Raw genomic sequence first — 15,111 nt, 5'->3', positions numbered from 1 at the left:
TATGGAAGGGATAAAGTCTTACATTCTAGAATTTTTGACTGATAGGCAGGCTTCAAAAGCTCAGATTCCATTCCTCCTCTCTTGCCCTTCTCAATATTCCATTTTTCATAGAGCAAACTGAGAAATCTTTGAAGAGCATAAATAAGATCACATTACTACCCTGCATAAAACCATTCAATGACTTTCCAATGTAACCAGGATAAAATACAAGTTCTCAACCAGCTTTTCTATGATTTGTTCTCTGCTTTTGTCTCTGACTTTCTCCCCTCCAGACTTCTTACTCATTTTGCTCTGGGCCCTAAGCACATTGGTCTTTCTGTTCCTGTGTGAGTTAAAGGCATTTCTCTCTCTTCTCCCAGATCTTCAAGTGTTGCCTCTTTTTCATTATTTCTGTCTCAATTCAAACAATACTTCCTCAGAGTCATCTTTCTTGCCCTCCCCAGCTAAAGCATCCATTTCTATCAAGTAGCATTCTCTACCACTGTGGTTTTTCTTCTTCAGAAAGTTAGCTGCCCCGGAAATAATATAATTTGTTTATTGGCTTACATGGTTAATGTCTATCTGTTCACACAAGGGCAGCAACTTGTCTACTGATTATTGAAAATAACTTCAGCTCCTGTAATAGTAGTACACAGTAGGTGCTCCATATATATGTTAACAGCATCTTTCTGGATATGCAGGTGCAGGCTAATCAAGCCTTTGAAATCCTAAAGACCTCCAAGAAGATTGCCAAATAGCAAAGCAAATATGTGGTTTTCTAAATGTATCTGGTGACCTCTGCTGGAATATTTACCAAGGAAGCCAAATATGAATTCTAAGTTTTTTCTTAATTGCCCTCTCACTATTTTTTTGTTATACTCACAGTTATGGTTTATTACAGGGAAAAGATAGAGATTAAAATCAGCCAAAAAAAGAAGAGCATAAGGCAGAGTCCAGGAAAAGTACTAAGTACAGAGCTCCCATTGTCCTCTCCCCACGGAGTCTTGTATGTGTTGTTTTCCCGGGATCCGTGTACAATACAGGGAGTATTGCCACTAGGGAAGCCCACCTGAACTTTGTGGTTCAGAGTTCTTATTTTTTTTTAAAACATTTTTTAAATCAAAGTATAGTTAATTTACAATGTTGTGTTAGTTTCAGGTGAATGGCAAAGTGATTCAGTTTTATATATATACATATATATATATGAATATATATATTCTTCTTCAGATTCTTTTCCATTATAGGTTACTACAAGATACAGAATATAGTTCCCTGTGCTATACAATAGATCCTTGTTGTTTATCTATTTTATAGATAGCAGTGTGTATATGTTAATCCTAAACTCCTAATTTATCTCCCCTCCCTTCCACCCTGCTATCTCCTCCAGTAACCATAAGTTTGTTTTCCATGTCTGTGAGTCTATTTTTTTTTTTTTGTAAATAAGTTCATTTATATCATTTTTTAGATCCCACATATAAGTGATATCATATGATATTTGTCTTTGTCTGACTTACTTCACTTAATATTATATTCTTTAGGTCCATCCATGTTGCTGCAAATGGCATTATTTCATTCTTTTTTAGGGCTGAGTAATATTCCACTGTGTGTATATCCTACATCTTCTTTATCCATTCATCTATCAATGGACACTTAGGTTGCTTCCATGTCTTGGCTATTGTAAATAGTGTTGCTATGAACATGGGAGTGCATGTATCTTTTTTGAATTAGAGTTTTCTCAGGATATATGCCCAGGAGAGGGATTACAGAATCTTATGGTAACTCTATTTTTAGTTTTTTAAGGAACCTCCATACTGTTCTCCACAGTGGCTGCACCAATTTACATTCCCACCAACAGTGTAGGAGGGTTCCTTTTTCTCCACACCCACTCCAGCATTTGTTCTTTGTAGACTTTTTAATGATGGCCATTCTGACTGGTGTGAGGTGATACTTCATTGTAGTTTTGATTTACATTTCTCTAATAATTAGTGGCAGAACATTCTTTTCATGTGCCTGTTGGCCATCTGTACATCTTCTTTGGAGAAATGTCTATTTAGATCTTCTGCTCATTTTCTGATTGGGTTGTTTGTTTTTTAGATATTAAGGTATATGTTACTTCTTTTTACTGAATGATAAAATGTTGGTGTGAGTGTAAAATTAGAGCTCAGGACCTTCTGAGAGTCTTTCTTCCATCTTGGAGAAACCCCACATCCCATTCTGTCTAGATAACTGTTCTCTTTCCTCTCCCAGCTAATCAATTTGTGCTTTTAGCATAAATCTTAAAGGACAGTATTCAGGGATATAGGAAATAGAGAACTTTCTCTGATTTCCCTCCAAATCTTATTGCATAAATGACTGTCCTTCTTTGCACATATATCTGAAGGAAGCAGATTCATCCAGATAACATGGATCGATAAACATATATCCCATGGATATATGGTTCCATTATTTCACTTCTGCTGACTCAGGGAGCAGTTTTGAAAAAGGGATTCACTGCTAAAAAGCAAAGAATTGGCAAAATGTGTTCTCATGTCAGGAATAATAGGTTCAAGAGTTATATTAGTCTACTTTGAGGGGTCATTAGGAGATGATGTGTTGTTGAGAGTGCTTGTCCTTGAGGCAAAACCCCAGGTGAGAGCCAAGAATTTCAGAAATTCAAAGTAATGAGAGTGGGAATGAGTGAAACAATCAGGAGGTGATCTGATGACACTTTAAAAAACTGTTTACTTGTCCTGTGTATGGTATGACTATATGTACACATTTATAGCAGAAAATTTGTAGAACACAAATAAACAGAAAGATCACATAAATATTAATCATAATCACTACGACCTAAAGAAAACCATTGTAAGAAATTTGTTTATATCTATTCCAGTCTTCTGTTTATATATACTTCATGAGTAGAAGTGTATGTATACTTTTTTTTTACAAATTGAATCAGTCATACTATTTTATTTATGACTAGTCATACTGTTTACATACAGTTTATTTTTATTTAGTATGTCATGAAATATTTTCATTGATCTAAGTTCATCCCCCCCAAATTTTTATGTAATTAATTATTTGAACAGATAATATATGCATGTGGCACAATATTTTAAAAATTCAAGAAAAGTAAGCTTCCTTTTCACTCCTCTTCTCTCCAGTAGTAACCATTGCTATTAGGGGAAGCTTTTAGTTGACCAATATATGTCTGATAAATAAGGCTGGAAGTTATTAAAGAGGTCAGTATAGTGCCAGGCACTATACTAAGTCCCTTACACAGATGATCTCATTCTCGCTTTAGTAAGAAAATCAAAACTTAGTTAAGCAATTGGCTTGAGGTTACATAGCTGATAAGTGGCAGATTGGACTTGCCCTCACAAGTGATGAACTTACAACCAAGCACGTGATACCTGGCACATACTGTGAATGAATAAAGTCTCACAGTGTAATTTGGATAATGTGGATCAGCTATCCTTGGGCTTGTTCAATCCTGGAAGAACCAATCTCAGGGTTGCTGAGACTAGACACTGCAAACTTCAAGCTCTATCACAACCCTGTCACCCTGTTCTCACTTCTTGTCAACATGTCCCTCTGTTTGGTTTTATTGGAATTTTTATTTGCAGGACTCACAGGGGTTATGTCAACACAAGCAAGTCATTTTGTGAAGCAGAAAGTCATTTTCGATAATTTGGGCTCCTCTTTTTATTATTTTAGTACTTGAATTTTTTGATTAGCCGTTTAACTTTTTTCCCACCACTTGAATGAATGGATAATAAACTATATACTTAAATTTACAGACAAAGATAAGAATCAAATACGTCACGAATCATGGAAAGGATTTTTAATCTACTTGATCCACATTGATTTATTAATATCAGATAATGAAATATGGCTTTCTCTATCTTGAGTCATTAAAATATTCTTAAGTAAGTAAGGCCACCTGTACAGTAAATGGCTAAAGACCTAATTAAAGATTCTAACCTTTCTAACTCTAAAAAGTTAGAATCTTTCACTAGGTTTTAATACTAAGAAGTAACAAATAAGATTAGTTATAATAAATAGTAAAAAATTAAAATAGTGAAAGTACTAACAAGTAACACACTATTCTGTGAGAATTCTGCTCATAATTCTAACGTGAAGGATATTTTGTGTGAATTTCAATTCTGCTGCTATATGGAATAGTAATGTAAACATAATGATTGTAGGCTAAAACTGTAAAGTAAGAGGTTTCAAAACATTCATTTTGTGAATGTCTTTACTCCCTTTAGGAACAATATAGAGTGTAGCTGTGTGTGCAAATAAATTAGCACATACATGTTTATATACATACAAACACATGGGGAAAGATATATATTTATAGCATTTATTGACAGGCTGATCCTGATCATATTTCAGAACCTAATGTCTTTTGCAATTTTCTTCCCATATTTGAACACTTTTACATCCATGGAATTATTTTTTTATCAATTTGATAATATTTGAGGTAATTGTACACATACGACTAAAATTAATTTCTACAGCCTCATTAAAATGATGGTCTGATGATCATGGGTCAGTCAAAATTACATTCTTTGTATGTTATACTCAAAGACATCCTGGCATTTTCATAGGGAAATTTTTAAGAAAAGTAATTAAGGAAAGGGGAACCAAGATCGATGCCTATCATCAAAATTAGATTTGTCAATGTAGAATGAAATAAGTAGAAATAATTTTTCTTAGTGATCCAGAAATGGGAATCAAGAGAAAAAATAATACCTACTTAGGAAATCTAAAGGGATTTAGAGCTTAGAAATACATCCCAGTCAATTCTACGTGTAACGTACAACGGTCTGCAAAATTTATAAGGGGAACTGCTACTCCTGGATCACTTTGGAGGTAATGAAATAAGTACTGGTGACTGTGTGAGTCTAGGAGTTTGGTCAAGAGGACAAGGGCTAAATGTCCAGACTCACGTCATGATCAGCCTGTGAAGATTCCATTATCCCGGGGGGTGCTTACCTAAGCCCCAAACTGGAGGGTTTTACTTGTGATTGTTCTGGGTTGTTTGGGTAGATATTGATCGGAGATAGTGTCCTCACTGGGCCTTCCCAGAAAGACTGTAAAAGGAGCCAAGAATTCTGCCTTCCATTGGAAATTCTCTGGGAAGGCCATGAGATTTCTTTCTGCTGGTTTATTCCTGTGAGAAGCTACCAAAGCCTGTGATCTACCAGCTCTGAACCTCTGAGTCCCTAACGTGCACCACTCCTAGGATTACAGTTCATTGAAAGAGGGATTCAAAAGTGCCAGAGAACTGAAGGAAGAATGCTCCGAGGCCGATCGCTATCTGTGACATCCCTGGGTGGGCTTCCTCGGTGGGAAGCCAGACTCCCTGTGGAGGATTTACTTCTCTTTGAAGTCGCTTGGGAAGTGACCAATAAAGGTTTGTACTGCCCCTGAGGTGGTTATTTGCCAGATTGCTGAAGAATGTAGATTAGGATTTCACAGAATGCTCTCTAGTAAGAATGACTTGCCAGTGAGTGAGGAAAGTATTCAAACCGAATATGTTTAGATTACGTTTAACCTTGTCTATTTCGACAAGGTTGAAATGAAAGGCAATGAAAACTTAAACTGGTGTATGTGTTGAAGGAAGAGAAAATTGAAAATATTAGTCATGGCCAGAGAATGTGCATTTAAATTAAAATTTGAAATCCGTGTTATGACAAAACAGGAATATAGAGTTAATATTTACCTTTCTGGTCTTATGATTTTTCTCAGCAAAGAAAAGCACAATTTTGTACTTTATTTTAGGGAGAACTGTGCCTGATCAGGACCAATTAGAAACTTTAACTCCACACTCCGTTAGCGAGTATATGAAATATTTAACAACATTTCTAATAATTCAAGATTAGCTTGGAATTAAACTTTTAACTTAGAACCAGTTCAGAAGGCATAATATTGAGCTCCTATTAAGAAGAATGCATGTAATTTTTTCTTCAATACTACATAAACATAGACATTATAAAATAAGAAAGGAAATCAAATTGCCAAAACTAAAACAATTTCCTAATAAGGTATAGTATCACTTATGCTGGATTGGAGATGGCAAGGCAGAGAACTGTGACCTAAATGATTTTTATGATAAAGTTATCTGTAAAATTATTAAAAAACAATTCCTCATGGATTGATATTGTCTACTTTAAAAGTGTCAAGACTATTACCACTAATACTGAAGGAATACTGGTAAAGAAAAAGGAACCGTTCTGAAGGTTGAGTTTTCTTCAAGGTCATGAAAAACCAGGCCAAAAGATTGATGGGTAAGGCAGTGATAACTTGTGGAATTTAAAGGATCTGAAATGATAACATGTGATGTGATCTATTACATGTTCATTTTTTTGAAATTTATTTTTCTGTTTTTATTTTTTCTGACATGTTTATTGCAGTAGTCTAAAGGATCTGAAATAAACATGAATGTGATACATTACTTCTTCCTTTTAGCTAATCAGAGCCAGCAAAACCTCAAAATCAGAGAAATTGTATTTAGAATCTGATTTTTACCTTATGCTCAGTGTTCAAAGCTCTCATGTGTATGCATTCATAAAATTCATAAAATCATAAAATAAAAATTAAAAACAAATTCTTCCTATTTAGGAATGCATGGAATGAATGTCAGAAAACAAATCACAGTCTTCCTCTTTGTAGTTTAGTGAGGAAGAAGGAAAGGCGACAGAAATCTTAATATGGAAGCGTGAAGTATTATACCTATAGCTGTTCCTAATGTTCTTTTTCCAGTCCAAGGTTTTTAAATATGCCCAAAGCTCCTGGGAACAGAGCCATCTCTACTACATATAAATCCCAGACTGTGACTTGAAATAGAGGTTGTTTTCTACAGAGTAGGCAGGAACTCCAGGATATAGCTCATTGGTGGAAAAAACTGGGGGACACTCTTTTGCACCAAGAATCAGTTCAGAAGACCTCTGTGTGGGTTCTCCTGAGCAGAGCCCCTCTCCTTCCTTCTAGCAAACATTGCTGGGGCATTGTCTCCCGGTGCTGGGCACACACCGGTGAAACTGTTTATCCCACAGATCTTATATCCTGACTACATGCATGCAGCTCTCAGGGCCTAGAACAGTGCCTGGTGCATAGAAAATGCTCAATGGGTTTTTTTTCTTTTGCATGAAGGAATGCATACATTTATTTTTCAACCTCTAAGTTGCCTTTGATACTTATTTTCTTTCATTTCCCATGCAAGAGGAAGGGAATTTTCTTGTCAAGATGGGACCCACAGAGTGATTTACCCAAATTGGTATCATTTCCAACATACCTTTAATATTTATCATGGTCATATTTTTAAGAAATTTTTATATAAATGGACAATGATTGTGTCCATCCCTGATAAGACATTGACACTACAGTTTCTTTGAAAAAATTTACTTTGAACTTTTACTTCCCTGCAGTTCATAGCAGTGATAGGAGGCATCTCTGAGATCATGACTCCAAGTCCTCCACTTCATAGATGAAAAGGATGTCTACAAGGCATTAAATGACAAAGCAAATGGCAGGGTTGGGACTAGTGTTTAGGTCTCCTCTGAGTCCACTTCTCTTTTTTATTACCACACAAGCATTACAAATTAAAATGTCCAGTTTCTAAGGAAGTGCCCTGTAGGCGAATGGACACAGGACTTTAGTCAAAACGGTCAGGGTTTTCTAAGACTTAGAAAAAAATCTCTTAAACTGTCTGAATATCAGTTTCTTCATGATAAAATGAATGTAGTATGCTCCAGCCATCTTACAATGTTTTGTGGAAACAAGAAAATGTATTCATATCCAAGAAGACAAAAGATTTATTAGGGGAAAAAAAACTCCTTACTGCCAGAATTTTGCCCATGAACAATGGAACTGCGTAAAATATAACAAACAAGAGAGTCATAGTTAAATTATTGGGTGTTCATTCTCAGATGTCAAAATAACCTTTTCTACTTGTTCACATTAACCTTGAAATTTATTGCTCTTATTCAATAAAGATTCATCAAGTGTCTATTGGGTATCAGACACTGGAAAACAAGGGGCTTAGAACTTAACAATACAGAATTGATTCCTAATCTTCCAGAATTTACGAACTTGTAGGAAGATGGACATTGAACATGCAATTGTAGTCAAGTGTAATGAGTGTAAGAATGAGAACAAGGTGCTCTAGGACTATAAAGGCAGACCTCATTTTATTGTTTCGCTTTATTGTACTTAGCCAATGTTGCATTTTTTTTTTTTACAAATTGAAGGTTTGTGGCACCCCTGCATCAAACTTCGTGTCTCTGTGTCACAGTCTAATAATCCTCACAATATATCAAACTTTTTCATTATTAATGTATTTGTTATGGTGATCTGTGATCAGTGATCTTTGATGTTACTACTGCAAAAAGATTATGACTCGCTGAAGGCTCAGATGATGGGGAGCCTTTTTTAGCAATAATGTATTTTTAAATTAAGGTATGTACATTATTTTTTTAGGCAAATGCTATTGCACGCTTAATAGATTGTGGTATAGTGTAAACATAACTTTTATAGGCACTGGGAAACCAAAAAATTCATGATTCGCTTTATTGCAATACTCGCTTTATTGGGATGGTCTGAAGCACAGCCTACAATTATCTCTGAGGTCTGCCTGTAATTTGGTGAGGGTGGGGGAGGTTTTTACCTAGTTGGAGGCTTGGGAAGAACCTTTGACGAAAAGACATTTGAGCTGACACCTGAAGGATGAATAGCTGTTGGGTAGAGATGAGGAGGCGGTGATAAAGAGGGGACATGTTCTATGCATGGGAACTGTACATGCCAAGGTGCAGAGGTGAGGAAGTATACTCTGTTCAATGATCTGAGGGAAGTTCAGAGGCAGAAAAGGAGTGGAGCATGAGAGGAGACAAGAGAGACCAGCAAGGGCTGGACTGTGGAGTGTATGGTGAGTTAATAGCCTTAAGGAGTTACATTTCCAATCCACAAAGGATGGGAAGCCACTGAAGTTCTAGATAATGGAAAGTGTTAAGGAGTCAGATGTGGTTTCTTTTATTTTTTTATTTTTTATTTTTTTTACTGAATGAAAAATTCTTTAGATCCTATAGTGCTTTACTGTTTGCAACTTTCGCACACATGATTTCATATAATCCCATAATAACTTTTTCCCCCTACCCTATATTGCTCCTCCTCCCTTCCGTCTCCCCACTGGTAACCACTAATTTGTTCTCTATGTCTGCGAGTCTGCTTCTTTTTGGTTTTATTCGCTAGTTTGTTGTATTTTTTAGATTCCACACATAAGTGATATCATACAGTATTTGTCTTTCTCTCTCTGATGAATTTCACTTAACGTAATGCCTTCCAAGTCCATCCATGTTGCTGCAAATGGCAAAATTTCATTCTTTTTTCATGGTTGAGTAGCATTCCATTGTATATACACACCACAAAAAGCACTATTACTAGTTGAGGGACAGGCTAGCAGGAAAGTAACTGTGCCATGGTCTAGGATGGAGTGTTTTGCCCCAATATTGGAAATAAGCTTTACTTTCAACTTCTTTGCTACAATCATTTCTTCTATACAAACTTGCCCAAATCATTGTAGATTGTGGACCAATGACCATGTTGAGGATATTTAGGGTCATTAAAAAGAGTTTAATGAATGTTGTCAAAAATAATGTATGCTACTCTAATAAACGTGAACACTTCTGAAATTTAGTCACTAAATGGATGCTTCCCTCTAAAAGTTGACTAAAAACAATTTGTTTTAGCACCAAGCCAGTGTCAACTGAAAAAAAGATTGCACAACCTAAAAGTTGAGAACTGCGTTTTATTCAGCAGACTTTCTGAGGACCATAGCCTCTCAGTTCACTCTGAGGGACTGTTCCAAAGAGGTAAGGCAAGAGCCAGGATATATAGCAATTTTTGCTGAAAAAAACAAAACAAAACATGAACATGTAGTCAGACATCAAAAGGTTACTGCTAATTACAAAGACAGACATCTCAAGCTAATGACTTTAAGTATTTTCTATGTTTGGAAAGATGCAAGAGTCTGGGCTCATTGAAATCATTCCTTTGATACGCTTCTTAACTATCTAGGGCCAGTATCCTGTTTTTCTCCATCCTGAATTCCCCTCAGGGTGTACCATCGGGGCAGCTGCAGTGGCTGATGCCTTTATGCACAAAACATCCTTTGTTTACTGAAATGGCAGGTGACATTCTTTGTCCACACCAGCTTATTGCCTGACAGAATATTTCTCCCTGCTCCCTCCTCAAACTGGACACCATAGTTCTGGGTTACATGGTACAAAAGGCACATGGAATAATTCAGAAAACTACAGTCGAAAAGATGTGGTAGAAACTGATTACGATCAAGTCCACTACTGCAGTCTGAGGCAGGAGTTCTAAAGGTGGGACCTTGATGAAAGTGAACTTCCAGGAGTTTGCAAACCTTCTAAAATTGTATGTGAAAATTGTGTGCTCATACGTGTACGTGCTTTGTCAGAGAAAAGGACTGAATGATTTCATCAGATTTCCAAAGGCCCCTATGATTTTTTTTTTTAATTTAAAGTTACGTTTGTGACTCACATTTTTTTATTTTATTTTATTTATTTATTTATTTATTTCTGGCTGTGTTGGGTCTTCGTTTCTGTGCGAGGGCTTTCTCTAGTTGTGGCAAGCGGGGGCCACTCTTCATCGCGGTGCGCGGGCCTCTCACTATCGCGGCCTCTCTTGTTGCGGAGCACAGGCTCCAGACGCGCAGGCTCAGTAGTTGTGGCTCACGGGCCCAGTTGCTCCGCGGCATGTGGGATCTTCCCAGACCAGGGCTCGAACCCGTGTCCCCTGCATTGGCAGGCAGATTCTCAACCACTGCGCCACCAGGGAAGCCCCAAACTCCTATGATTGATGTGAGAACCACTGCTCTAAAGTTCCCTTAACCTTGGGTTCCTTTTTATTAACCCAGAATGTTTAGAGCCCAAAAAAAAAAGCGATTTCCCCTAAGTGCTGTTTTCCAAATGGCCTTTCTCTAGAGCAGAGTAGAAAGGATTCCACCCTCCCCAAGACTTAAAGATGCTTATCTTTGCGTGATACAGCTCGCTTTCTCCCTCCGCCCCTCCCACCACCATTTTCAAAGACTCATCAGTATGTTGTTCCATAGAGTTACAATCGGCCGTCCGTATCCACGGTTCCACACCTGCGGATTCAACCAACTCTGGATCAAAAATAGTCAAAATAAAATTCCAGAAAGCTCCAAAAAAGCAAACCTTGAATTTACCACATACCAGCAAATTATTTACACCCCCATTTACATTGTGTTAGGTGTTATAAGTAACCTAGAGATGATTTAAAGTATATAGGAGGCTATGCATAGGTTATATGCAAATACTATGCCATTTTATATAAGGGACTTGAGCATCCTTGGGTTTTGGTATCCACAGTGGTGGTTGGGCAGTGGCGTCCCAAAACCAACCTGCTGTGGGTACCAAGGGACAACTATACTTACGATCCTGCTATCTAAAGCTTGTGGGCTCTGGAGTCAGACTGCCTGGATTGTAATCCCAACTCCATCATTAGCTTTGTAATATTGGATCCGTCTCATAGCCTCTCTGTGTCTCAGTTTCCCTGTCTAAAAATAAAGATAATAATAGCATCTTCCTTAATAGTGTTGTGAAAACTAAAAGAAATACCAACTGTAAATCACTTAGAACTGTGCTTAGCATCTATTAACACTCTGTTACCTTATTATTATTTCTTATAAAGTTTATTCATACAATGGGGACATTGAATCATTCATTTTCACACTAGCTCTCACTTTGAGCAATTGCGTGTTTCTATTTTTAAATGCAAAAGAAGAAAGAGAAAGAAAATACATGGATCAAAGTTACTACAATCATGGGCAACGCTGTAGTTAGAGGTTGGGGTTTCTTTGCCTGGTGTGGATATGCAGTGGCCATGTCATGTCAAAAGCATCCTGAACCACACCACATGAAACACACAGTCTCTGTAAGAACCATGCTTGTCACACACATACCTTCAAGATGAGCACCGGTCTCTCCACTTCCCTTTCATCCAGATTGCCATGACTAAGCCCTTCCTGTATAAAATATTCAGAGCTGCCGTTGTGGATGTAATCAGGGTGGGGCGTGCTTGTGGGCATGCTCTTAGTGTATCATCTCCCACTGCCCTGGACTGCGGCTGCTTTGATTTGAACCACACACCCAGCTGACTGCTAGGCACACAAATATTTGGTGGCCATCGTCACCAGTAGCATTTAATCTCTTTCCTACCAAGACCTGCTGCCTCAGAGAAAGATGTCCAACTGTGTAATGACTATCCCTGCTTCTTTAACTATGTCTTGGGACAGGAGGGTCGGATTAGTAGCTATGCACACTGAAATCATAGACTTCTAAATTCTCTGACTTTCAACCATTGAAAAATAGTGAAGAGTCTCTCTCTCTATATACTTATATTTATATATTATAACATATATCTCCTTTTCCTGGCTGGTGCCCACCTTCCATACTGCCTTGGAATTCTGCTTTTAACAATATCAGCAGTGTTTCTAGATAAAAACTTGAGGTTTTAGCTACTTCATTGACATATATGCTATGATAGCTCATCTTTTCTTTCTGATGAAAGGCTTGATACTTTGCCCTCACACTAAAGACAGCTTTCATGTTGTTTCAGGAAAGTATAGATCAATAAAAGACAAAGTACATGTTTGAAAGTGAAGGGTAAGTCCAAATTCAATGACCTACACTGTGGTAAAACAATAATTCATTAAAAAATATGTGTTGGTGAACCTTTGGTTTGTACTCCAGATTTGAAAATAGGAATGACCCTATTTCTCAGCTATCATACTCATCTTTAATGAGTGTGCCGAGAGAGGAGTTTGGGGTATAAGGTGGTAAATAGAGTGAAAATTAAGGAAAGTCTTTGGCATATAAATCTGGGAAGGACAGAGAGTGCCTGAAATGGAGCTTGAACATGTGAAATAGCAGTAAGAGGACCTCCCCACAGAAAGACTGTACGGGGAGAAGCCTGGGGGTGGGTGGGGAAAGATTTATTTACAATCAAGCCTCAACCAATATGGGATGAAATTTTTAAAAATTTTATGTTTTTATTCCTGATAGACTAAAAAAACATAGCCATAGTATTTGTAAACACTCTAAGGCTATTTGGGGACTATTTATCTCAAGGTTGAAGGCCTCAAATGGGAAAAAGAAGCAGCAAATTAATTGTGTTTATCTTTGCATTTCAATTCTCAAATCTAACCATTTATTTTTTTTGAAATAAAAAATTTCTCTTCTCCCTGACATCCTTTAGCAAATAAAAATGTGTTTGCATTAACCCGAGTGTATTTCAATTTGCAACACATAATCTAACAAACAAGGATGTTCGAAGGTCTCTGGGCAAGGTACACAGCTGCAAATAAAAGAGAGTTTTCAAGACTAGAAATGTGAATTAGACATTTAATAAGTGTATGCCATCAGAACCTGATAACATAGTCCCCTGGATAATATAAAGATGAAGGAAAATAGCCTACAAAGAGGAGGAATTATTTGGAGATTTTCCATTTTTATTGACAGTGGGCTTGAATAAAGCTTATATAAATATATATACTTTTAAATATGTTGCTAAGATGTGACTCCAAGACTTTAGAGAAAAGTTCTTCTTTTTAGTTGCTCTTGCAAACTATTTCCCTAATGTTTTTTCCTCAACAAGTGGTTTTGACAGTTCCTAAATTTTTCTGGAATTTGGGGAAATATTTAGGCATCCTTGATGTTGGCATCAGTTTATGTAGACTCAGATTCGTGGTTGAATGGTCAAGTGAATCCTGTCTGCTCTGGTCCAGTCTGAAAGGCTCTGCTTGCAGGTTTGCAGAGCCTCTTCCTGGTCCCACGCTGTCCTCATCAGCCACCTGAGCTGAGACTGATAGTGTCCTTATTATCAGAGGCTGCTCAAGTGACAGTTTAAATTTCTTTTAGGTGTGGTCAAAAAGTTTTTTCTTAAAGATCAAGTTTCTAAGGACAATAAATTTATGTAGGCTTATATGAAAATTACATGTAATATTTACATTTTGGTAGTTACATTAGCTCTTTTCTTTTATAAATTAATGAACCCCGTTGTATCATGTAATAGTACTAACATTTGCCTTTTGTGTCTCACCTCTCAAAAGGCAATTTACCAAAATGTGTATTTTGAGTGATTCAGACTTTTAAAAAAATTTGCAAATGGCAATTCTACCTTTTGGCTCTCAGTTATGACTATCGGTAAGATTTATTATTTAAGGTCTAATTTACTGAAATAAGAAATTTAAGAGATGCAGTAGGTATCAGACTTTACATCCTGAAGAATTGAAATACCTTATGAAAAACCATGGTGAAAAATAAGACTTTTTCTTCTTAATATACAAGTAACAAAATTTTTCTTGGAAGTGGGGTTGGTGATTGGTGCCAGAATCTGTACTGGCTTGGGAATTTTATACAGGATTTCTTGAGTCGTTCCTTTGCCTGTGGTTCATGGACAAAGTATCGCTCAAGACATTGATTCAGATTGTTTTCATATTCTCATACGAGGTGATTGCTTTGAGCTGGCACGGGAAGTATCCTGTCCAGTTTACTGAAGGTCTTTTTCCCTTTGGTCCTCTCTATTCCTCCTACCTGTTTACTGAACCCCTCCTTTTGAATGCCTAGGACTCTCTGCTTGCACCCTCTGCTCCCAAAATAGAGCCTTGGCTCTGACTGTTCTCTCTGCCTAAAACATTCTTCCCCATGATATCCACTTGCCTGATTTCCTTACCCTTTTAAGTACTTACTCCAAATATCACCTTTTCAATGAGGTCTAATTTTTAATACTCCTGCTCCAACCTGCCCTTCCTCCCCAAGTGATGTACTGTTTTAGCCCCCTTGAACAGGTGAGCTAATGGAGCCTTAGACAGGTTACGTGAGTTAACTAGTTCAACTTAAGTTGGTTACAATATTTCACCACCATAATTCTTTATAAATATCCTTATACACACATCTTCTTATTTTTCCCCCAGGACAGTTTTCCAGATGTAAACATGCTGGGTATAACAGTATGTATATTTTCCAGGAGTATACATATTTTTTGGCTTTGTGTTTTAATAGTGGTGGCAGCAATGCCAGAGAGGCAAAATGCAATACCATA

General features: G+C 37.1%; 1 protein-coding gene across 2 annotated transcripts in view; it reads left to right on the top strand.

Annotated features, from left to right (window-relative positions):
* The first annotated feature begins 5,262 nt into the window (after positions 1-5,262).
* Positions 5,263-15,111, top strand: part of GYS2 (glycogen synthase 2) — a 56,859-nt gene continuing 47,010 nt past the window's right edge. For both annotated transcript variants that reach the window (XM_059934528.1, XM_059934527.1), the window contains exon 1: positions 5,263-5,380. In XM_059934528.1, the coding sequence (XP_059790511.1) occupies positions 5,263-5,380 (118 nt within the window). The remainder of the gene's footprint in view (positions 5,381-15,111) is intronic.

Source organism: Balaenoptera ricei, chromosome 10, assembly GCF_028023285.1.
Source record: "Balaenoptera ricei isolate mBalRic1 chromosome 10, mBalRic1.hap2, whole genome shotgun sequence".
NCBI classification, from domain to species: Eukaryota; Metazoa; Chordata; class Mammalia; order Artiodactyla; family Balaenopteridae; genus Balaenoptera; species Balaenoptera ricei.
This window is presented reverse-complemented; position numbering and strand designations above follow the sequence as displayed.